This window comes from Melitaea cinxia, chromosome 24, assembly GCF_905220565.1.
Source record: "Melitaea cinxia chromosome 24, ilMelCinx1.1, whole genome shotgun sequence".
NCBI classification, from domain to species: Eukaryota; Metazoa; Arthropoda; class Insecta; order Lepidoptera; family Nymphalidae; genus Melitaea; species Melitaea cinxia.
The window spans coordinates 3918663-3946189 of NC_059417.1; the positions used below are offsets into that span (position 1 = coordinate 3918663).

At 33.3% G+C, this 27527-nt stretch overlaps 1 protein-coding gene across 1 annotated transcript in view; it reads left to right on the forward strand.

Moving 5' to 3' along the window:
• The first annotated feature begins 994 nt into the window (after positions 1 to 994).
• Positions 995 to 27527, forward strand: part of LOC123665781 — an 86981-nt gene continuing 60448 nt past the window's right edge. Inside the window, exon 1 of the mRNA XM_045600042.1 lies at positions 995 to 1565. Within this exon, the coding sequence (XP_045455998.1) occupies positions 995 to 1565 (571 nt within the window). The remainder of the gene's footprint in view (positions 1566 to 27527) is intronic.

Sequence of the window (27527 nt, forward strand, 5' to 3'; positions counted from 1 at the left end):
AGATGTGAAATATTTTGTGAATATTAAAAAAAATGTTTTTTTGTATAATACGTAATGGAAAAAATCGTGCTCTCCGAGGCACGGTGGGGAGACCCACAAGGACTGTACAAACACCCAGACCACGGCAAACACCTGTATGGCCAATACAAATGTTTGTCATTTGCGGGGATTGAATCCGCAACCAGCGCAATAGATGCAATCCATGGCTGTGACCATTACGCCAACGCGGCGCCTCGATATTTCATGAATCGAAATCAAAAGTATGATCCATACTTTTTTTACAGTAATAAAAGTTACACAAAATAACAAGAGATTTTCCTGTTATGATCATTATATTTTTTGCCGTCATTTTCATATCAAAGTAGTACCTATATAGTTCATTGATTCGCTTTAAAAGTTTATAGTAATTCTTTACTCGTAGATATCTCAAGTACTAAGAAGTCGAACAAAAACGGTATCAAATTCTGTCGAGTCATTTAATTAATTATAAAACTGGTCAATGAGGGTATCTTTAAATTCTAATCTATAATAATGATACAAATCTGAAGTTTTGATTATTTTTTAAACGCCTTTATCTCTGAATCTAATTCTGATTTTAAAAATTCTTTTCCATTAGCATTTAAAGCCTGTTCCGGAAAACTGTAGGCTATAAAATATCACGCTACGAGTAATACGGCTTAGTAACAAATGCGAGTACAATCATGTAATTTGCCTTGTTAGTTATCGCATTGCTTAAAGTGTACAACGATTTACATTTTAGTCGAAATTAATTGAATTGATGTTTTACTGATGAATTCGATCCAGTAGATATAACTGGAATTGCGTAATAACATAGCTTAACATATTATATTGATGTTGAAAGAATTAGAAGACCGTTAGTTAACAAGATTGCACAGGACCAATAAATTAATTTATACTCGTAAAGTATATATTTATGTACTAAGTTTTTCGTTTTCTTTCTTGTTTCAGATAGGAGCATCAATGGCCTGAAAGAATGTTCCGCACGGCGTCAGTAGAGGGCTCCGGGCCTAGGACGCCGCCCGCCTACGCCCCGCATCCACCCTACGTACCACCCCGTTTCTTCCCACCCCGTCTCCGTCCACCACCCCCTCAGTACTGTTTCGATGCGGCCCGTTTCGCTTGCGACGCCTCCAAACCGAGATACCTCGATGTTGAAAGAGAACGACTCGTCACGAGATGGCTGGCAGAAGCAAACGAAGCGCTGGTTAGAAGGGATCGGCCTCCGAGGTACAAGCCTAGAAGTAGCGAGCGGCGCCCGGACTTCTTGGAAAGGAGACCACCGAACTCGGAATGGTCGGAAAACTTTCTTCTAGGAAGACGGAACGGTTCCGTCGAGCCGGAGGATGAGAGTAGTGATGTGATGACGCTCAAAGAGTTTGTGGATAAGTTTTCGTTGCCGCGTGTTGTGAGGTTCGAGGGAGAGGATAGGGCTGTGCTTCTTTATCGAGTGTTGGAGGCGCATAGAAGAGTAGAGGCTGTACCGCTGTCGGGGAAGAAAGGGAAGCTGGTGGGGAAACCGCTGTATATACCGGATTCATACGATGGTAAGTTTTCTTGACAAAAAACTTCATAATTACGTTACGTCGATCATACATACTACTTGTATTTTGATAGTTAGTTTCTAATATTTTTAGTGACAAAAATTTATTTTCCGATTAACGATTTGTACGATTTATGTTTGCGTTACCCACACTTTAGGGAATTTTGCGAAGATTGAGTAATTACCATAAAATATGAAAGCAATTTTTACTTTGTGGTTCTTTTCTTAGAAGTCAACTTTAGTGACATTTTTTTTAAAGTGACAAAGAACAGTCATTATCACTTATGCAACCACGCATCATTCGTCCCATAAATATTTACGCATTAGAATAATTCAGGAGAAAGCGTGTCGATTAATTTAAGCCAGTTAGGCAGTTGGGCAACCTTCGTCATTCATTGTCGTACAATGCAATTACCATACACAGTAACCTAAATTACAGCATATTTATTCATTTTGTCTCCACCTTTATACTTAACTATTTGTCTAAATGATTATGGAAAGTTAGATAAAAGAACTAATATTTTTAATATTACATGTACTTAAAACCGTATTGTCCGTCATTACTAAAAATGCCTAATTGCTTCGTTTAAGAGGCTTACTTAACCATAACCTAGTAGATTAAAAATGTGAATCGATAATAGATGGTAGAATGTTTGGTTGCAAAAATACAAGTTGATTGACATTTGAAGTTCTCAATTGGTCGTTACAATGAACCTCGAGCATGCCAGCGAATACTTTGTGAGCAAACCTTGTTGAAGGAGTTCATCCTGTTTCAGAGAAAATTCGAAAAATAGAAAATTAACGTGTGGTGGATTAAGGAAAATATTTCCTCGAATAAATCAACATAAAAGAGTCTTGTCGTTTTCATTCAGAGAATATAGTGAATATTGAAGAAAATGCGCCATAGAATGATTTATTGAGTATAAATAGTACGCTTCGGCCTGTATTATTCCACTACTGGGCCTCTTTCCCCTTGTAAGAGAGGGATCAGCGGTTAATCTACCACGCTGCTCCAATGCGGGTTGGAGGATATATTATACATATGGCAGATATGGCGGATTGAGCATAAATAGTGAATTGAATAAAAAAAGCGTTTAAACGTTTCAATAGTCCTTCTCATCGATTTTCGGAAAACTAACCGACATGTTATAAACCGGTTCAAACTGTTCTTACCTTAGAAATACTTTGCTCAACCCGACGTTTACGCGCCAGACGCTGGCCTACGATCCCTTGCCATCGAAATTTGAATGTTTTCCTTTACATAATCTTGGTGACAATAGAACCAGACATTAAGACATTACCTAACTACAATGCATAATCGTCTCTGCCCTAAATGCCTAAACGGTTGGAAACTTGGATACCTCTATTATGATAAACAATTTCAGAACTTACTGTTTCGCTATACGGGTCAAATTTCCTTCAACTTCCACTAATATTAGTGAACTTGTTAGTAGTGGTTGGAAGTGATACACGCAAAATTCGTCCTTATAATAATAGTTATGACAAGGTTCAAGAATGGTTCTACATAGAACAATATGAATATTGCAAATTAGTCTTTATTGGTAAGGTAATAAAATTTTAAATTGAATTTACGCTTAAGTGTATTATTTGCATCATAATTACCGTAAAGTTTAACTTCAATCAATTTTGAATTTTGAATAGCGACTATTATGCCATGAAAGGTATATTCACTTAAACTCTCGCGTGTAATTATCGTATTGAATACGGTATAAGTAAGAGTCACATGAAATGTAATGTTATATAAATCTAATACGGTGATAGGTTTTATACATTTTATTTATTGTTAACCACAGATAAAAAAAAATATTACAATTTTTCGTTCGACGATTTAGTCCGTAACATCCCACTGCTATAAATATTACAAAACAAGTACATTTTTTTTTTCTAAATTAACTGTTTCTACATACATATCTTAAAGAACATCTTTATTTTGATCTTGTGACCCATATAATAATCATATTTTAGAGATATTTATTATCTTAAGATATTGTAGATCTATTGATATCATTTTCAATATAAGCAGATGTTTTCGTAACAACGTCATGATATGTTCGGACGTAAAATCTTTATTGTGCTACTAGCTGACCTGGCGAACTTCGTATCACCTTATTTTTTTCTGAAATATAATAATAACATAATATATCAGAATAAAATATAGCCTATCTTTTAAGTTGGATCAAACTGCACACAGTGTGCAAATTTGACTAAAATCGGTTAAGTAGTTTAGGAGTCCATTGAGGACAAACATTGTGACACGAGATTTATATATATTAAGATTTTATTGCAAATATAAGAAATTTGTTTACATTGACAGTAGTCAACAAGCTTGAAATGAAGAAAAATTGTGGATGTATGTTGATGTTGTTGTCTTTAATATTATTTATACCCGTATTTGCAAATGCCTATATATACATATCTATATATATACACCGACCCGCCTGCCCAGTGTGGTGACTATGGGCAAAACACATGAGTTCACGTTTTTTTAGCGTAAACTTGAGGAGGCCTATGTCCAGCAGTGGACTGTATAGGCTGTAATGATATATATACAAATACAGTTATATTTTTAATACTACTGTGCATTATAATTAAAAGTATTGAATGGTGCTTATTTAGATACTAATTATATAAATGTATAAAAGTATATTTGTTTGTATATCGTCGGGTAATGACCTGGACATCCCGCAGTCAAGGGCTAGTTAATGTTAACTGCACGCAACCTTTTAGCATATCTGTTTTAATCATAAAATACTCGATCATAACTACGAGTACCAGTACATACAGATTGCTGGTAGATTAATAGAACACGCTTCCGCCATAACATGGAAGAACTATAGAATACTATTGCGGCCATAAAACGCGCACAATGAGGAAACGCTCATAAACGCGTTTAGGTATAATTGTGTTTGCTCGCAAACGAAAAAAAAACCGACGTCGAATAGCATCGATTAGTAATAAAACGTAGAATATTATTTATTATTTACTTATTATTCGGGATAACTCATATCTCGATCACATTTAAACGTTACCATACGACTTGCACTAGCTACCTTATTACCTTACTTACTTTAATAATAATAATAATATGTGATTCATTAATTTAAAATACGAGAAAAACCGCCTACTTAGTCCAAAGACTAGATACTACATGTGATAGTCTAGGTAGGGGTGTAAGCATCGTTGGCGGGGACCAAACCTGTTATATCGACTTTTAAACATGCAAAATAAAACGCTCAAGTTTATAAGCGCGATTAGCAACCACACTAGATTTAAAGATATATTTTTAATTATTATAACTCTAGAAATTAAACATTTACATTTTTTAAAAGTACTGCCTTCCTTCCTGCCTACGTTCCTATTATGATTACAATAACAAAATACACCATTTAACGAACAACCAACAACAAATACAACACTACTCTTCTTCAGCCTATCGCAGTCCACTGTTGGACATAGGCCTCCACAAGTTCACGCCAAAAATGGCGTGAATTCGTGTGTTGCCCATAGTCATCACGCTGGGCATGCAGGTTGGTGACCGCAGGGCTGGCTTTGTCGCAGCGAAGACGCTGCTGCTCGTCTTCGGCCTGTATTTCAAAGCCAGCAGTTGGATGGTTATCCCGCTATCGGTCGACTCTATAAGTTTCAAGGTGGTAGTGGAACTGTGTTATCCCTTAGTCGCCTCTTACGACACCCACGGGAAGAGAGGGGGTGGCTATATTCTTTATTGCTGTAGCCACACAGCTTTAATCAATATACATTTTTATATTTAATTGATAAAGCCAAATTAAGTATTTTCATGTTCCGTTATGAATTACGAGTGTAGCAATAATTAAATCTGTGTTATTATTATTTTAGCTTCTATGTCTCACGTCTCAGTAAATTATTGATGAACTTTACCGCAAAAAGTGAGATTAATTAACAAAAAAAAAAAAAAACTTGAAACTTCAGCATTGCCAGAACAGATATTTAACTTCAAAACCTTAATGCACCCGTTTTAACCAATCTACCAAAAATAAAACCGCATTAAAATACCATGTTTGCCAGTGGAAATATAAAGTTACTAATTAATGCCAATATCTAGCTATAATGACACAGCAGGCGACCCGTTTCCTCATCTGCTTACACACATTAAAACACAGTACTAAGAGACCGCCCAGGGATCTGAGCTTGTATGTTACAAACTCGCCGCTATTAAATTTAATAAAAACTAAATTTACATAATCTATATAAACTGATTCTTTTTATTAACGACTATTATGTAAGGTCAGTGCAATTAATATTGATTAACTTGTACACACAATTAAAGTATTATAATATTACACAAGACGGTAGTATGTTTGGCCGGTTTGTTAGGAAAAGTATCACAATTTTTTTTACTAATTATTACTTACGACATCTTTATCTCTATGAATTACTAGAAGTGATGTGGAAGCGAAAGAAAAAGAGCTTTTACGTTCCTTATTTAAACAGATTATTTTCCTAATATTTCACATTTTTAACCGACTTCAAAAAAAGGAGGAGGTTACTAATTCAATTCGACCGTATATATATATTTTATGTATGTTCGGAGATAACTCCGTCGTTTATGAACCGATTTTGATAATTCTGTTTTTGTTGAAAAGAAGATATCCCTAGTTTGGTACCGTGATAAGGAAACCAGGATCTGATGATGGGATCCCAGAGAAATCGAAGGAAACTCTCGAAAATACGCATAATGGGTGTACCGATTTTGATGATTTTTAATTTAATCGAAAGCCGATGTTTATCATGTGGTCACATTTAAATTTCATCGAGATCTGATTACAACTTTTGAAGGAATTTACAACAGTAACAATTTTTTTGTTTACCTACGTTGTATTACTTGTCGATATAATTGAAGTCGGTTTTTCTTCGCTTTCTTGAAATGTGATAGATAATTTTTTTTATTAATTACAAGTTTTTAAATATAAGAAATATACTACTTAGCTATGATGATAAATGTAACTGTATACATATATACTAGCTGTGCCGGCGACTTTGTCCGCGTGGAATTTAACAAAATCATTATTGTTTAGTTGGCAGAGTAATAACAAAAAAAAAAACTAAAATAAAAGTAGCCTAAGTTACTCCTTATTACTTCAGCTATCTGCCAGTGAGAGTCCAAAATCGGTCCAGCCGTATCAGAAATTAGCCGGAAAAAGCAGACAGACAAAAATGCAAAAAAAAATATTTTGGTATATGTAGCGTGTATACATACATATGAATTTAGCAAAAAGCGGTTATTTTAATATTACAAACAGACACTCCAATTTTATTTATTTGTGTAGATTATTAAATTGATATTACACATTTAGGACGCTAAAATAAATTGTGTGAATGAAATAAATATTTTTTTTTAAATAAACTAGCAAATATATTATTATATTAAAATAGTGAACACTGTCGCATGTGTATTTACGGATTAAACTAGCCTCCGATGCTATTCAAATATCAATACTATGGACTAATGGACATTAATTTCTCGTCAAAGCAGCGTTTGTAAGGAGCGTCCTATTAAGTTTTCCATGTACGGTAAGGGTTTACTGACTCCGTGATCAATATTGTTTTTATACATGCAGAAGTCCAGACACTGCAATGGGAGGAATAGGTACGTGAAAATAAAGAGATTAAAAGTTCAGTTCTAGAAGTACTGCCGTTTTTTTTTTTTCTTTTAAGCATTGATAGGTTTTGACAAATGGACAGACAATTTTTCTAATAATTGTTATTCGATCTTCGCCATTCATGCAGGATGACGTAGTTCTAATATCCAATACGTTGCTTGATAAAGAATGAATTTGAGAAGGATATAGAATGGAGAAATACTAGTAAAACATGTAATTCTTATTACACACAAGTAAAAAGTATACTTAACCTATTATACCTAAGAAAGGCATACATAAACAGTCTAAGGGTGTCCTTATCACTAAACTTGATTTCATCGTGGCTACGAGTATCTTTACAAATAGAAGGATTCTTGATCTAGAGAGATTGAGACTATATGAATGGATTGATTAAAGGTTGAATAAAGATATATTAGTTCTTGCCAAAACACAATATTTTTGAAGTTATATTTCTTTTGGCACGTCAGCAAAAAATTATGATAGTAAATTTTTACGATGAGAGCGCACACCGCCGCTAAAAACCGACACCCTACAGTTAGCTAGTCAACGAAGAGGAAGTTAGCAACGTGAAGTTAGCTAGCCAATGAAGTATTACTCCTTACGTGCGTAAATAAGTACACACACACTTTTTAATAAGAAACTCTAATAAACTTCATCAAATCTCCTCCGCGTGTAAATTCTTTTAAATTGTATGTACTGGCATACCTTCCGATGACTGTGTCATATTGAATATTTTTTTGTGTCATTGACAAAATACAGTTTGTATATTTTTTTTTACATAAACACAAAAAATACCTTATGGTGGTACGAAGGTCACCAAGTCTGCTAATCTATAATATAAAAATGAGTCGCTGAATGTGTTGCTAAGCGCAAAACTCGAGAACGGTTGGACCGATTTCGCTAATTCTTTTTTTAAAATATTCCTTGAAGTACGAGGATGGTTCTTACGGAGAGAAAAATTCTAAAAAAAAAAATTAATAAAATTAAAGAATCGACTGTTAGGCGATACGAAGTTCGCCGGGTCAGCTAGTAATTTATAAAAGCATCTGTTTTTTAAACGGTTTTATTTAGCTCACCCCGTTTGTTTTATTTATTATTTATTCTTGGGTCAAATTTAGTAATTCAAATTTCACCCTCTTCCTGTCAACCGATTAATCTGAAATTTTGTATACACTTTGGATTTTGGTGACAATACAATTATGTTTATTCATTATCATTATAAATTTAAGATGGTCGCCGCTACAAAATGGCGGATAATTTATGTTTTATTAATCCCATCAATATGGGTATCAAATGAAAGTGCTCAACAAGCAGAATACAATATACTATAAAAAATTGAAATCCAAGATGGCGGCCGCTACAAAATGGCGGATAACGTAGGTTTTATCAATCCCATCAATATGGGTATCAAATGAAAAGGCTCAACAAGCAGAATACAATATACTATAAAAAATTGAAATACAAGATGGCGGCCGCTACAAAATGGCGGATAACGTAGGTTTTATCGATCCCATCAATATGGGTATCAAATGAAAGTGCTCAACCAGTATAATCAATGTACTATATAAAATTAAAATCCAAGATGGCGGCCTCTACAAAATGGCGGATAGCTTAGGTTTTATCAATCCCATCAACATGGGTATCAAATGAAAGGTTTCAACAAGTAGAATACAATTTACTATCATTACATCATCATTACAGCCTATACAGTCCACCGCTGGACATAGGCCTCCACAAGTTTACGCCAAAAATAACGTGAACTCATGTGTTTTGCCCATAGTCACCACGCTGCTACAATTTACTATGCAAAATTGAAATCTAAGCTGGCCGCCGCTACCAAATGTCTGATAACATTTTTTTATCAATCCCACCAATATGGGTATCAAATAAAAGGGCTTGACAAGAAGAATACAGTGCACTATACAACCTCAATATTTAAGATGGGCCTTGCAATAATGAAGCACTAAATGAATTAAACAGAATGCGAAATAAAAACTAAAAACTAGAAAATAAAAATAGGTAAAAAAACTTTTTAAGTTAAACGGTTTTATGTTAAACATACATTGCAATGTTTAAGATAAATGTACTAAAAACCAAAAAATAATAAAATAGATACAGTCGTGGGAATTATAAACATATGCATAGACTAGACTAAAATAAAACCGTGGGGCACGTCAATTGTCTACAAATTATCGACTTAATGTGCGATAGAAGAATCGTTTAATTCGTCGTTAAAATAGGCAGTTGGCCCGCAGACGGTGAGGAAATTACTTACTATTTTCTTGCTCATAGAAATTCCAATAGTTATACACTCCATGTAAATAAAAGAGATGTTTCAACTAGTTTATCGTTGGACATTCACACTGCTGGCTGGCGAGGAATCGTTTCACTGCTCGTAGTTTGTCTTTAATCGACAAAACATATGATAAAAGTACTACTCGCTCACCACTATGAAACCCTAAAACTCGCTTATAATCGAGCTTGCTAGCTTGTTTCCACATTCTAGCCCTACTTATCACACGTCCATCTTTGTCGGTTGAACAACTGCCTAATTATAGTGTAACATTACAAAACAAACATTTTAATCAACGATTGTAGACAATTGACGTGCCCCACGGTTTTATTTTAGTCTAGTCTATGCATATGTTTATAATTCCCACGACTGTATCTATTTTATTATTTTTTGGTTTTTAGTACATTTATCTTAAACATTGCAATGTATGTTTAACATAAAACCGTTTAACTTAAAAAGTTTTTTTACCTATTTTTATTTCCAGAAGCCATAGCATTTTGCATTTATGACGTATTTGTTCTCTTACTAAAACATGAATAATAAATTAATCAATAAGTTTAATTATGATCGACATATTGATATTTAAGACTACAATTAATTTTAAGTTTTATTACTACTTCTTGTGTTGTATGAGTAATAGGTCAACAAAAAAATAAGGAAATATCATTGACTTTATTATGTAACATTAAAATATATAAAACGATGATTGGCATATTATTAAAATGTGTAATCTTAATAAGATCGTTTAGATACGTAGCATGGAATTATTTATTGAGGCATTTATTGAGAAATAGAAAAGGAGTATAATAACTTGTAAAAGATTCTTTGTTAAGGTGTCTTTTTATTTTTTCAAATCTTCCGCTAGATTAATGAAATTAATTTATTGTATTATTTTGCCCCAAAACTGTCTCAAGAGCCTTTATTTTCTTGTAATGGGAAACAAAACGAGCAATGAGTTACATATCTATCTACATAATATATAAATAAAAATGAATGTTGCTAAGCGCATAAGTCGAGATTGGCTCGACCAATTCGGCTAATTTATTTTTTGTGTGCTCCTTAAGGCCCACGGAAGGTTTATATACTAAAAAGAAATTTAAAAAAAATATTATTTACTTTTGACAGAACGAAGTCTGTCCGGGCAGCTAGTCTATACAAATAAATAAAATTGGAGTGTCTGTTTGTAACATTAAAATAACCGCTTTTTTCCAAATGCATATGGATGTACTCACGTACATATACCAAAAATAGCATTTTTTACAATTTTTCTCTGTCTGTCTGTCTATCTGTCGGTTTGTTCCGGCTAACCGCTGAAACGGCTGGACCGATTTTGATGAGTCTTTCACTGGCAGATAGCTGATGTAGTAAGGAGTAACTACTACTTTTATTTTAGAAATGTATTTATTTTGTAACTCTGCGAACTGAATAATACTTCACGCTTCAGCCTGTAATATCCCACTACTGGGCATAGGCCTCTTTCCCCATGTAGGAGAAGGATCAGAGCTTAATCCACCACGCTGCTCCAATGCGGGTTGCGGATATATTCCCTACTATGAATAATGATCGCTATCTACATGATAACAACCGGGAACGACGGCTTAACGTGCTCTCCGAGGTACGGTGGGGACCCACAAGGACTGCACAAACACCCATACCACGGCAAACACCCGTATGGCCAATACAAATGTTTGTCATTTGCGGGGATCGAACCCGCAACCGCCAGCGCAACAGTTACAATCCATGGCTGTAACCGTTGCGTTAACACTATAATAATACAAAATAGTATTACTTACTTATATTTTCTCTGGGCTATTGAATGGAAATATTAAATAGAATTCAATGAGCGTAATTTCCACCAGTCAAATAAAGATTCACACGTTAAACCATACCACCTGTCTATATGCAAAAAGTCCCCGACCCAAAAACCATAAAACCGCATACCATATACAGTAGCACATGTACTGAAATCTAAGCCATTAAATCATTAATCAGCTCCGTACATAAAAATGCATTGATTGTATCTTAACGACCGCAGTGAACTTCCTAAGGTCTCCACATATGCCTTACCGTAATGAGACAAGCCTCCCACGCGATATACCAAGGTTTTAAGTAATTTAGTTTTTATAACACAAAGTATTTATCTTTAATTTAACGGAGCTGGTCTTTTAAATTATTTTTAATCTTTATCCTTTGCCTTTTACGTAGTTTTAAAAAAAGTCTGCTTCCATTTTCTTTGTTTTAAATTTAATAAATAACCTTTTTATTTATTTCTTTTAACTTTTGTTATATACGAGTATATTATACTCGTATTAATCACAATAAAGCTCTAAAAAATGTGCGGGGATTTGTCCGAAGTGTTAAAAAATCGACTCTTACGATCTCAAGCGTGATGTTTTGGCAACGTATCCGTACTACGAAACCCATTTTTCCTTCCTCCCTTTCCTTTTGGTGACTATCTACTGATAGTATAATATATTACTATATACCTATGCCAAGTAAGATGTAGTATGCCTTCTGTGCATCCGACAAATATATCATTATTAATATTGCTTTCCCTAGAGGATGTTGATTGTTTTCCTTCACTTCCGTGAATCGTGGTCCACACGTGGTGGTATTAGTATGTTCCCTTGTATGTGTATATCTACGTAGTATATGTTTAAACATCTATTTTTACCCTTTAAAGTTTACAACGTGTATTTCTAATTAAAAAAAAAAAAAACGTTTTAGAAAAAGATGCCGCCTCTTCTTGTTTTCTCTGCACCGCTAATATTACAGATACTTGTAGTCGAAGTCCGTTACATTGCTATTAAATGTGATGGAGCCTCATATGGATCTGATAAATGATTGAAGAGAGTAATTATCGTGTTTTTGCCGATCCTTCTTGGTATCCACGTTTCGAACCGGCTTTAAGTAGAACTGTATGACAGATTGTTAAAATCCTATATTTTTATAATTATTACTAGCTGACACCGCAAACCTTGTTATGCCATGTTATCAACCCTTTTAATCCCCACCCCCCTTATAACTTGGAGTATGAAAAATAGATGTTGGCCGCATTCTCAGACCTACCCGATATGCACACAAAATTTCATAAAAATCGGTCGAGCCGTTTCGGAGGAGTTTTGTAACCAACATTGTGACACGAGAATTTTATATATAAGATTAACGTTATACGTATAAAACATGAACTTAGGAACGAGATATAAAAATTACCTATTAAAGTCCTAGAATTACACAAAAAAATGATGGGTAAAAAGTGGAAAAAAAATCTATATATTTTTTTATTTAAGAAATTGTTAATTATTCTTGGAAAACTATGTATGTGTAAAAAATAAAAAGATTCCAGTTCACCTTTTTGTTTTTGTCTTTTTTTTATGTTCCTAGGTCGGCAAACAAGCGTACGGCTCACCTGAAGGTAAGCGATTACCGTAGCTTATAGACACCTGCAACACCAGAAGCATCGTAAGCGCGTTGCCGACCCAATCCCCAATCCCCCCAGGAGCTCTGGTCACCTTACTCACCAACAGGAACACAATACTGCTTGAAAACAGTATTATTTTGCTGTAATCTTCTGTAAGGTCAAGGTACTACCCCAGTCGGGCTGCTGCATATTTTGAGCTGAACATTCCTGCTGTGCCCTACCTCAGTTACTACTCAGTTATTTGATTATGATAGAATTATGAAAGGTTAAGGTGGGTTATACTTGGATAACCCGTAATAGAGTATGTTTTTGTGTAAGACAAAAAATGCTGCGGTATATTAGGTCTTCCCAAAACTGAATACGTAATTTAAAATTTGACTATTGACCTGAGTTTAAGTAAAAATAAATAAATAGGTTTGAGACTAATTTTCCTTATCCTTTTTAAATTATATATTATTGTCTTTTTCATTTGTAGAGCGAAGAAAAGAGACGTAATATTTCTTCGAATTAACATTCGATATTTTTGTAAACTGAATCCTGAATTTGATCGATCTATTTAACACTTGAAATACTACTAAGTCATCACGGATTTACCTGTGAAATAAACTCCTTAATCCTCTCTAATCCCAAGGTAAGTGATATTAAATTTAAACGAAAAATAAATCGACACATTCAAGATACAGTTTCACACATGTCTACCATTTGAATAAAAACGCAGAAAACAAATGTTCCATTAAAAATACGAACAATGCCGTAAGCGTCAATAGTTTTTGAATGATTCACATAAAATAATTTGCACGCAAAGCTATACGTTGTAAACAAACGTGCATTGAATTGTTTACAATCGATTGTCTTGAAGGCGACAACATTTCCGTTCTGAATGTTTTGAGGTTGATTCGACTATAGGATACTTACGATAGGTACAGCATTTTTTACATTTTAAATGTGGCAAAAAGCGTACGGTTCCTTGATGGTAAGCGTTTACCGTAGCTTATGGACGGCTGCAACACTAGGAGCAGAGCCAGTGCTTGCCAACCCTATTCTGGACCTTCCCCAGGAGCTCTTGCTACCTCCGTTACTACAGGGACACAATTCTACTTGAAAAAGGAGTTTTTATTTTTAGGTTTGAGTTCCTTCTTTCTCTGCTGTGTGGGTAGTTCTCAAATACTTTAAAAATAGTTTTGTTAAAATTTATGGAACACTTTGTATGACAGTAAACTATTCAAATTGTGGAATCAATCAATTTCAATGTGTATTATGTACGTTTTTTTGCAGAGTAATAAATATTTTTTTGTTTTTAGATATCAAATAAGTAGGTATTTAATTTATAGCAGGTTCAAAAAGACTGTCTCAAAATAAATCAAAATTCAGTAGACAGTATGAACTAAATTTTTATATCGTTCGTAAGTATTTCATAATTATTCGTAAGGTTTTTTTTTACACATATTTTATTGCTTAAGAAATTAATGATAGACTGAAGCCAAATAATCAAATTCAACTTCATATAGGTTAATGAGAATGAAAACTTAAATAAGACTAGCTGTGCCCGCGACTTCGTCCGCGTGAAATTTAAGAAATTAATTATTGTTCAGCTCGCAGAGTTATAAAAAATCTAAAATAAAAGTAGCCTCAGTTACTCCTTATCACATCAGCTACCTGCCAGTGTAAGTCCCGACAAATCGGTCCAGCCTTTTCAGAGATTAGCCGGAACAAACAGACAGACAGACGAAAATTATAAAAAATGTTATTTTGGTATATGCACCGTGTATATGAATTTAGTAAAAAGCGGTTATTTCAATATTACAAACAAACACTCCAATTTTATTTCTTTGTATAGATTGTTCTATTTTGAAGTTTGTACGTTCGTGTCGATATATTCATTTGTAAATGTGCAGCCGGCTATATAGCCGGTATATACCTGAGCAGACCTTATTTATTCTTATCTTCAAAAGCATTTAAATTCAAGATACTGATAGTAAAATATTAGGTACAAACTCAGTAAATGTATACTGCACGTTAACATTTACTTCCAAATAGAATAATGAGATCCTGTAACACCATTGGGAAAGGTAAAGAGGTAAATGTTTTCAATTGTTAACCGACTTCAAAGAACAGGAGGAGGTTCTAATTTGGACTGTTTTTTTTAAATGTGTTACATCATAACTGACGGTACCGATTTTGATGTTTTTAATCGAAAGATCTGACGAGATTTTACGGCTACGGTACTTTCGCACTCGTTTTTTTTTTTGGGAGCAAATACTTAATTGTATAATTATTGATTAATAATTGAAAACAGTTTTATTTTTAATTCGTACTATTAAAGTCATTGATAATACAATAATATACTATATAGTTTATTGTTGTTTATAAAACCTTTCTGATTTTTAAAACATTTTTTAAATTACACACAAAACTGTCTCGGATGCACCAAAGGAAAGAAATAAGGGATGTTACGTTATTTTTTTAAGATTCTACGTATTTCTATGTACGTGAAGGCGACAGATATACGACATATGAATTTAAATTATATTCACGAAACTGTATCAAAAAAGACCATCTTTGTTTTCAGGTAATAAAGTTCATATTCGCTTAATTTTATTATATTACAGGTTAAAAAATTTAAACAAATTTGTATACCATTATAGTAAATTTAGGAAGTCTTTATATAGAGAGAAATAGAGTTCATTTCTGCATGTTGCGTGGTTTATGGGTTGTATACATAGTTTTATTTTATAGTTTCGTGTTCGAGATCGTATAGTGATACTGGCGGGAATGCCATTGTTTCACCGAAAGGGAATGGCGGGAACATTGTAAGTATTTAGCCTCTCACGCCATCGTTTCTATGAAGATATTGTGGGTGAAAATTAAATTAAATAATGTAATGCTTTAGGTTATGTCCCTTATTATTATTATTTAAAAAAAGCAGGATTTCGGTTTGATTTTTTTTCTTAATTGTAATATATGAATATTTTTTCCTTTATAATATTAGGAATTAAATTAAATTTGATTTTAGTTAATCTGTACCTCTTGCATGATTTTTTTAAAACTATATTAACATATGATAAATTGATAAGCGTGAATTGATTTTTTCTATATTACGCGTTAGACCTATTTATTGAAAATGACTATACCTGACGAAACTTTAACTGAGATAGGGTACAGCAGGAAATTTCTTGCTCAAAATATAATGGAGCTGCCCCACTGCGGTAGTAGCTCGATCTTGTAGAAAATCACAGCTAAATAATACTTTTTTTAGGAAGTGTTGTGTTCCTGTTGGTGAGTAAGGTGACCAGAACTTCTGGGGGGACTAGGGCATGGGGTCCGCGAAGCGCTTGCGATGCTTCTGGTGTTGCAGACGTCTATAAGCTACGATAATCGCTTACCATCAGGTGAGCCGTAACGCTTTCTTGCCGACCTAGTTAATTAAAAAATAAAACGAGAGTCACGTTCTGTTCGTTACAGCGTTGCATCCCCGCCCTGATAATACATCTGGATAGACGATTTTTTATTTGCTTAAAAAAATATCGCTCAAAATATATACACATGAAATATTTTAATACGAACGAAGATGATGAACGTATGAAAATGATTAAGTAATCTTAAATGAACGTGAAACGATGTTCTACTATATTATCAACGTAATGATTACATACTGTTTGTGTGCACGCTCACTAGCAATAATGCACTGTTACGCGTCGTACGTAATGTGTGGGCGCGGCATTACGTTCAATGGTCTGTGACCGCTTTGTTTGTTTTGTTTATAAAATAAATCTTTTGTTTTTTAAGGCAATGTCGCTCGACATATGTATAGTACACGGTTTCTTTATAATTCCAAGGTTATGTTTATAGTTTTGTTTGGTTGTTAGAAATAATTTTAATTACTTTTCTGTTATGACAGTTTAGACCTTCACGAAGTAATAAGATTATTTAAATGATATTATGCAAATTAAAAAGTTATTTGAGTGATAATATTTTAGTACTATTTAAATATAGTGTTGTGTTCTACTTGTGTTATTATTCAGGCTAAATTTAAGTATATATATAAATTGTATATATAGAATAGAATAGAATATACTTTATTGCACACCACTCGGAAAAAAATTTACATAAAACAGTAATTTACACATAGAGATAGTAATGTACAAAGGCGGTCTTATCGCTTAGTAGCGATCTCTTCCAGACAACCTTTAGAAATAGGATATATATGTATATATAAATGAATGTTTGTCTGTATGTCTTTTATAGTATCGTAAACTATGCATTTGATCATGTCATGATATTCAGCAAAGTGTTATGCATGAGCCCACAAAGGTTTCTGAGTTTGTACGACCAAAACTAAAAATAAATAAACAAAAAAAGCGTGGCAACGCGCGCATAGTACAGCTAGTTACAATAACAAAACTATGATACGACATCTAGATGTTAATTAGAGTCCAAGAGTTTAGTGATAGGAACATCTTCAAGTCTCCACTATTATGTTTCTCTTATACCGAAGTCGCTGGCCATATTAAAATTTATTTACAGTAATTCTGCACGATTATAGGCTATAAAATGTCACGACGTGACTAATAGGAGCGAAGCAGTGTGGGTGAAATGACGCAGTCTAGTAACATAGTAAAATTAAATGTAGATAATACGCCTACACAAACCAGATTCTATGCGAATATATAATGTATATATTACGTTTTATAACTATGGCGGCCTTGTGTTCAATTTCCAAATTTACATAGAAAAATCTGGACAAGTTTTACTTTTAATACAGAGTTATTAATTATGTGTATTATTAAAGGTTACGAAACACATACAATGGTTGGTCTATGGGACAGTGTTATGCAAGATCACACAATGCTAGTATTTTGCTAATGGGAAAAATTCTCATGAGGACAACATGATTTGAACAATAGACTTAGTTATATAGAGTTGTGTGTATGTTGATTAATAGGAAATAGAAAAAATACAAATTAAATGTATGTGTGTGTTTGTGTCTCGCACGCGTGTTTGGAATTATAGAACTCTAGATTCTAAGATTAGCGCTTTGAATGAAATAGACTGTGTGGTTTGTATAGTGTAATATATATTAGGTTGCACATGACACTGGGTATATTACCAGTTTGTAACGTACCCAGTGTTAAGATATAACTTTTTATTTTATTGTCTGATTTTTTTGCTGCTTCTTTCTTTACTTTCTTTTATTATTGTCGAGTTTTTTTTTTATTTATTTGTATTTTTATTTTTGTAAATGACATTATTTTGACTTCCGTTAAGTGTGTATATCACCTTATGACGAAACGTTTCCATTTCATTTCATTTATGTGTACTTGTTATAGTTTATTAGTATTTATTAATATTATTTATAATCTTGACTAGACAACTCTTACAGTCTCATCTGCCTCAAATTTCCATACATATCCGCTAATATAAATCGTACCATAATTAACGTATTAGGCATGTTTACAGCCTAATAAATTAGTGAACGGGTTTCTGTTACAATCAAGATTTTTTTATAACTAGTTGTCGCCCAGCAGTCGAAATTCGACCGTAATTAATTTAAATTATAAGTTTTAACATTATTAAGGTTCCGTTGCTAAAGACATATACTTCTGTAATAATATACAAAAGAGTATATACATATACTATATATGCGTGTTTGTGTCAAATACACGGTAGTGTGTGTGTAGTCTTTTTTATTGAATTGATGTATTTTTTATGCATAATTAAAAAAAAAATTAGCATTGTGCACTTCTCTATATAAACTATAACTGTGCGAAATTTAATATAATTCCATCCGCGTGATTTTCTTAAAAAGGGGTACAAAGTTTTTGCTTCTCGTATTAATATATAGATTAAACATATTTCCGTAATTTTTATATTACCTTCTACGGCAATAAACAAGCCTCGATCCGCCTAATGGTAAGATGTTACCGTAGCTTATAGGCGCCTTAAACACCATGAATATTAAGCGTGCTACCGATCATAACCTGACAACACAGTACACCTCTAGCAGCTCTGTCTACTTTACTCGCCACTGGAACATAACATTATTTGAGAGTATTATTATGCCACTGGTCTTATAAGGTTGAGGTCCCCAGTCCCAGCCTGAATAATAAAAGTTGTGATCAAGATATTTGCTGCTGTGCCATACCTCATTAATCGTCCACATCGTCTCTAGTGAGCATCTCTCTTCCGTTTTATGATATTATTATACAATTTTACTTTTATTCCTTAAGATAACAATAAAAATTGTAATTACCATCGACACCTATACACCCACATAAAACGCAATGACTTGCTTTCATCGAGATTAATAAGATATTTCTTTAATATTTACGGCTCTTGTTAGTTTGGAGCTTAATGAAGGAAATATTAAATGGTAAAACAATATAAATATTCTAACTGATGTAGTATTTATTGTGATTGACATCGGGAGTAACAAGCTTCCGTACCCGCTAATCTTACATGTTCAAAGTAAAGGACGCTCCAATCAAACCATCCATTTCGTAAAGCAATTATTTTTCCGAGTTAATTATCTAAATATTTATATAAAAATTACTGTTATTCAAAACATTTTGACACTCCATTTGTCATGTTTTATAGCTGCGCACTACAATAGCTATCGATAAATTTCATAGAGGTTGGGTTATCTCGTCAACCAGAACCCAATCAAAAAGATTCAGCCTTCACTTAGGTAAACACTTAAAAAAATATTCGGCGGTTGACTATTACTTCTTACTTGCAAAAATGTGTATTTACTTTTTGTCACTAAATCATGCTAATAAAGCTAGATGGATTGTGATGAAATTTGGTACCTATAGGTCAAGAATGACACTGAAAATTCCCCGGAGAGAGAAAAGACCCCGGGCAATCATCAGTGGCTAATTTATAATGCTTATTTTCGCCTTCAGTAATCCATCTCTTATTTTATATTCTAGTGATAGACTCGTTCGATAAACTTTATCAGCGATCTGAAATAGTAATAATAATACCATTGGCTGTTAAATTTATTTGTCAAAATTTATACTTGAGATTAGTCCTCAGCTTCTAATAATTATTACTTAAAGCATTTTAACTTATAATCAGATTAAAAATTAGTATAAAACACAAAACATATTCTTAAATACATTATAATTATATTAAATTAGAAATGAAAACTAACGAACAAACAAAGAGATTCTTTGCATAAATTGTTACGTTTTAATCCATTGAATGTACGAAACACAAAAAATGTATGTGTATTTGTTTAAAAAGAAAGTTGAGCACGCATCCATTAAAACAATTACATACGGAACAGATCATCTTTACAAACGGCACTTTCGTTTTCACAGTCGCTGGCGGAACGCCATGCGTGCGCACGTGATCGATACGTTACACTTCTATATATTAACCTTTACGCCTATTAAATAGTATTTATTACTTTGCTTAAAAAGAGGTTGACTAGGTTTTTCTGTAATTTAGATGTCAGACTAAGGTATGATGTTATTGTACACTGTTAAATAACTCCTAGTTCATTTAATAATATGAATATTTAATGAATAATTTTTACTTTTCTAGAGTTAATTGTAAATAGACTAAAATATTAAGTTTTTTTTCTTTTTAATAGTAAACAAACTCTTTGTTAACCTAATCTATACATCTATACAAATAAATAAAATAAATTTGAGTGTCTGTTTGTAATATTAAAATAACCGCTTTTTACTAAATGCATATGAATATATGTATACACGTTACATATACTAAAACAAGATTTTTTTACAATTGTCAAACAAACAAACTGTCTGTTTGTTTGTTCCGGCTAATCTCTGAAACGGCTGGATCGATTTTGACGGGACTTTCACTGCCAGATAGCTGATGTAGTAAGTAGTAACTTAGGCTACTTTTATTTTAGAAATTCATTTATTTTTAACCGACTTCCAAAAAAGGAGGAGGTTCTCAATTCGACTGTATTTTTTTTTTTTTTTTTATGTATGTTACATCTGAACTTTTGACCGGGTAGACCGATTTCGACAAATTTTGTTTTAATCGAAAGGTGGTGTGTGCCAATTGGTCCCATTTAAATTTATTTGAGATCTAACAACTACTTTTCGAGTTATATCTAATAATGCGTTTTTACTTGACGCTTTTTTCGTCGACCTACGTTGTATTATACCGCATAACTTTCTACTGGATGTACCGATTTTGATAATTCTTTTTTTGTTGGAAAGGGGATATCCCTAGTTTGGTACCGTGATAAGGAAACCAGGATCTGATGATGGGATCCCAGAGAAATCGAGGACAACTCTCGAAAATCCGTAATAACTTTTTACTGGGTGTACCGATTTTGATAATTTTTAATTTAACCCTTAAATGCATAATGATGTAGATCTACATCGTACGCTTGAATAGGCCAAGGATTTATATTCTGTGTGCTAAATTGTATTTTTTTTACTTTTTAAATAAATTTGATATTTACACGTTGATTTCTAAACGCAAAAACTAACTTTTGACAGTTAGTTTTTTAAAAATTTCGTATTTCATATGTTTGGCGCCTAACAGTTATTACGCTGTTTTCCGCGGATATTACAAATTTATTTTTTTGTGAAATAGTGGTGAAAACTGTAACGAAAAATTGTTTCTGAAAAGGATAAAGGGTAAGTGTAACGTATTTATGTCTTAGTTTTGATAATAATGGTATGTTTTGCGAAATATCAGTTGTTTTTTAGTGATGTATAAATACATCACTATGAAAAATCAGTACTATTACAATTCATTATTTTCTTTCGTGATGCGTAGAGTTTCTGTGAAGTATTCGTTATTATTGAATGAATAAATTATTATTTTTGTATAGATTGCAAAAGTGATGTGATCACTAGTAAACATTTATATATTTTTTAGTTATACAACCTATTTCTTCAAACATCTTTCAATACTGTTTTTTCTTATGTAAGGATGGCGAAGCGATTACAAGAGAGGGACATCGAGGATTTATTGGCTGCATTGGAAGATGGTGATGTGTCTGAAGATGGGTTGGATGACGAGAATGATGATGAGGAAGGATTTTATAATGACGCCAAGAAAATCATGGAGGATTTACAGGGAGAAGACTTTGCCTACGACGATTGTGAAGTCATTGATGAACCTACTCCTGAAGTTGGACATCTTACAGAAGACAGCGATCCGCCTCTCATTGAAGATGAACAGGATATTCTACACTTTGACAAAAGAAAACTAATTTGGAAGATAGGTAACTTATTATACGATGAAAACACAATAGCCCATGAACCTAACCCCACAGATGAAAAACTTTTAGATCTGGACACACCTTATAAATGTTTTAGTCATTTTTTTACCCCGGAATTTCTACAAAAAACTGCTAATGAGACAAATCTATATTCTTGCCAAAAAAACCCAGCTCATCCGATCAACATTACATGTAGCGACATAAAAAAATTTTTAGGAATTCTTTTATTTATGTCTGTTGAACATTTTCCGAGTGTGCGGTCGTATTGGAACGATAGGTTCGGTTACGACCCTGTCAAAACCGTTATGCCTGTCAATAAATTTGAACTAATACGAAGTTTGCTGCATTTCAACGACAATACGAAGCACTTGCCGAAAGAGCACCCGGATCATGACCGGTTACACAAACTTAGACCTGTAATAGAGCACCTAAATGAAACGTTTTCATCGATACCTATAGACCAACGCCTCTCTATAGATGAACAAATGTGCTCTACAAAAATTGCACATTTTCTCAAGCAGTATCTCCCAAATAAACCACATAAATGGGGATATAAGCTCTTCGTTTTATGCAGTCTCATGGGGTACGCATACCGTTTTGAAATTTATTCTGGGCAAGATAACAAGAAAGATAAACCGGCAGGTGAACCGGACTTAGGAGTAACGAACAATGTGGTTTTACGCTTGGCGAGGGTGATTCCGAGGATGAAAAATCACATCGTATTTTTTGATAATTTCTACACTTCCTTGCCTCTCGTGTATTATCTGGCAAAACAGGGTATTCACTGCGTCGGCACTGTCCAGCAAAACAGACTTCCTAACTGTCGTCTACCAGACAAGAAGGACTTATTGAAGGCGGCAGTCCCTAGGGGAATACACGAGGAAAGGACAGCGCACTTCGACGGTGTTGATTTTTCAGCAACTGTATGGAAGGATAATAAGGTAGTAACGTTATTATCAAATTATATAGGCTCTCACCCAATGGGAAAATTCACGCGTTACGACAAGAAACAAAAACGTAAGGTAGAAGTGCCTTGTCCCAAAATTGTACAGGAGTACAATATACATATGGGTGGAGTGGACCTTATGGATAGTTACTTAGGACGCTATCGCATCAGGGTCAAAAGTCGCAAATGGTACCTTCGGCTATTTTACCATCTTTTAGACTTAGCCGTTATAAATTCCTGGTTGTTGTTGAAAAAAAGCTGCATTGCAAAAGGCATTCCCAAGAAACAACTGCCAAATCTTGGTCAATTTCGCAATGAATTGGCTGATGCCCTTTGCAATATGGGATCAACCAATGGCAACAAAAGAGGACGGCCAAGCAATGTCTCTCATGACGAGGAATTGCAGGCAAAGAAACAAAAAGGTCCTAGTCATCCAGTTCCAAGTGTTGATGTAAGGAAAGATGGCATTGATCATTGGCCTGTTTTTTCTAATCGCCTTAGGTGCAAAATACCTAATTGCAAAGGTACAACACAATGGGCATGCTCTAAATGTAACGTGCCTCTTTGTTTGAATGCAAGAAATAACTGTTTTAGAGATTTTCATCTGTAATAATAATTATATCAAGATAAAAATAATAAAACAATAAAAGAGGTATTTATTATATATCTTATATCTTGATATACTTCTTTTATTGTTTGTCACGTTGAACGTTGACCAAAATTCTGTGATTTTCCATTTGGGCCATGGGGGACACATGTGACCGCGATCTACTGTTGAGTTCAAACCTTTCTGGCAGGCCAACGTTCAACATGTCAACTGATTGGAACAGATTTTGCATAATGATGTAGATATACATCAACAATATTTTTCGAAATAAAATAATATTTTTATTACTATGATTTTTTTCTTTATTTTTCCCATAATCTATGAAACTTTCCCCATCTATTTCAATTTATTGGGAAGTAATACAAAAAATCATGCATTTAAGGGTTAATCGAAAGCTGATATTTGTCATGTGGTCACATATAAATTTTACCGAGATCTGATTACTACTTTTTGAGTAATCTTTGATAACGCGTAGTTGCTTGACTATTTTTTCGTCGATCTACGTTGTATTACTTGTCGATGTAATTGAAGTCGGTTTTTTTTTTCGTTTGCGAGCAAACACAATTATATAACTCTGTGAACTGAACAATAACTTTTTTTGTTGAACTACACGCGGACGAAGTCGCGGTCACAGCTAGTTTAATAATATTAATGTTTGATGAATCATTTTTACTTTTCTAAAGTTTATTGTAAATAGATATAAATTTTAAGTTTTTTAATAGTAAATAAACTCTTTGTTAACCTAATAATTAATAAATAAATAATATTTATATATTTTTGTGGTAACTGGAATAAAATTAAACTGCAGTGTATTTTGGGCTTTTAATAAGCAAATTCCTTTGTTTGTCTTTCTTGTATTACTTATTTTTTTATTAAATTGAATTATACCTAATACAAATAAATTTCGTAACAACAAACAAGTGAAACTTAAATAGATTCTAAATATCGCTTGATAGTAAAGGTGGTGCCAAGTAGGAAGCATGTATGTAGGTCGGTGTAGGTTATTGGTTTTCATTATAAATCGGACGCCCTGGCCCACTGAGGACGTTATCAAACCAGTGGCAGGCACCGTTACTCGAAACACGTAACAACGATGTATGAAGTAATTCAAATAGATACGGCGTATAATAAAATATGGTAGTTGAGATATATTCGCACATAATGCATATGCTAAATTAAATTATGTGTGCTTGCAAACAAAAACAAAACCGACTAGTAATACAAGATAGGTCGTCGAGAAAACAATTGAGTAAATACGCATTACTGCGCATTACTAGTACCTAATGCGCACGCGAAAAAAATACAATGAAATTGAGAATCTCTCTAAGTTCTCAAAGTCTGAATATTAATTATATTTTTAACCGACTTCAAAAAAGGAGGAGTTTACTCAATTCAACCGATACCGATTTTGATAATTATTTTTTTGTCGGAAAAGAGATATCCCAAGTGCCATGTCATGTAAAGGCTCATGAACTCCCAGAGAAATCGAGGGAAACCCTCGAAAATCGTAGTGACGGCTAATAGTGCGTTTGTAAAAAAATCCGTCTACTTACGTTGTATTACTTGTCGATGTAATTGAAGTTGGTTTTTTTCGTTTGCGAGCCAACATAATTATTAAGTTTGAAATTGTCTCCACTTTTATACTAAAAATATAATGAAAAAAAAAATGATTATTTTGGCAGTGAAAGTATTTTAAGTTTATCGTTACGTATAAAACATCTTATTTAAATCAAAAAGAATTTTTAAAGTTAGACTGGTATACATACAATTAGGAAGTTCAAACAAGCAAACTCTGCCTTTACTATATCAATACAGATTAAATAGAAACTACACTCTTACTAGCTCGTCCTATCATAACTCGTGTCAGATGGCAGAATATTATACAACTTCGTTAAGGGAGGTAAATATATTTGTATAGCTCTTGAAAACTTATTTGTGACGACATGTTTTAACAGAGTGTAAATCATCATGTTATGTGGTATGTAGTAAATCAAACGCTAGTGAAACTACAGTCTTCTATTATATTGAATGTCCTATTTCTATTGTTATATGTATTCTCAAGGGCTTTTATTATTGCTTGTGGAATTCGCTGAAGGTTGATTTAATTGTATGTATGTATGTATGTATGTATGTATGTTTATATGTCAATTATATGAGTTGATGTAGAGAATAGATATAAATAATGATTTGTTTTAATTTGTAAAAATTATTAATGTCATTCAATTCGACGTCTTTACAAAAAAAAGAAAGAAAAAAATTAATAATGATACAAAAAAAATTACTTTCCATATTCTATAATGGTATTAGTTGTGTAAGAAATACTATGCATAGTTACAGAAAGCAAAAGATTTCCCCTAGTCATCAAACCCATACTTCACAGATCCCTTTGTCAGCGAAACAGTAATTCAATTCTATTATCAAACAAATTTTTGTCGCATTAACATAACTCGTACAGAAATAACGCTGATACATTATTCAACACCTTAAAATTTGAATTAAGGAATTCTAAGCAAGATAAATGCAACAACTACTATAGAATTCAATAAATTACTATCGAGTAAATAATTCGGAATTATCTCAAATACGAAATACCGAATTGAGTACTAAGGTAGGGCACAACGGGATATATTCTGCTAAAAAAAATATACCCGTCTGGGGAAATACCTCAACATTATAGAAGATCACATCTAAATAATACTGTTCTCAAGAAATGTTATGTTGTGACCAAAACTCTTGTTGAGGGTCGGCAACGCGCTTGAGATGCTTCTGATGATGTCTCGTTTATACCGAGTTACCTTGTTACCTTGTTTGCCAACCTAGTCATGTAAAAAATAATACCGCGTCCTTTACTGTTCGTATATCATCGGTTATTCGTACCCGATATAACCGGTTCTCGATGCTACATTATTCGATTACACTCCGATTATTGCACAACTAGTAAAAACTAGGAGTATGGATCAGAGGTTACGTTGTCGTTACGTGAAAGAGAGGCAGGTATCCTGCAATGTAATAAGCTCGTAATAGGCGAAAATTCGTTTAAACGAATGATATGGTTGCCTTGTTGCCTGGTTGATGGAATAGTTTGTTGATTATTGCTTGTTAATGCCTAGGTTTTGCAAGTAGTTTTTTACAACCGCCTAATGTTTCATTTATGACAACTTAGAGAACAAGAAAATTATATAAAGTAAAACGTTTCGTTTATGCAAATTTTAAAAGGGACCATGCTGTATTTATTATTTTTTACTTAAATTCTATTTTTGTATCAAAGGTCGATCGGTTGAGAAAAGTGTTCGTATTTTCTAGGAAAATGTTGCAATAAAATCTTTTTGATTGTATTGTTTGTTACTAAATGGTTTGGATTTAAAAAAAAAAAGGAAAAAATGACTCAATCTGCGAATTTTTTTTTGTGACGTTTATGGATGTATTGCAGTGTCAAAAGAGTAGCACAAAATTGGTTTAAGCGTTTTCAGTTAGGAATTTTTGATGTCAAAGATGCATTTCGATCTGGTCGTCCCGTTACGGATAAACGTGTCGACATTTTTGTAGTCAAGATATAGCTGAAGATCTGAGAATTGAACATTAAACAGTTTCTACCCATTTGAAAACGTCTGGCTATATAAAAAAGCTTGACATATGGGTGCCACATAAACTCACTGTATGGAACCTATTGGAACGTGTACTCATTTGCGATTTTCTCTTAAGATGTAATGATATCGAACCATTTTTGAAGATATTGATCACTGGTGACGAGAAGTGGATCTATGATAAGAATGTACGAAAGAGATCGTAGCCAAAGGTCGGTTAAGCTGTATAATACTTATTAAT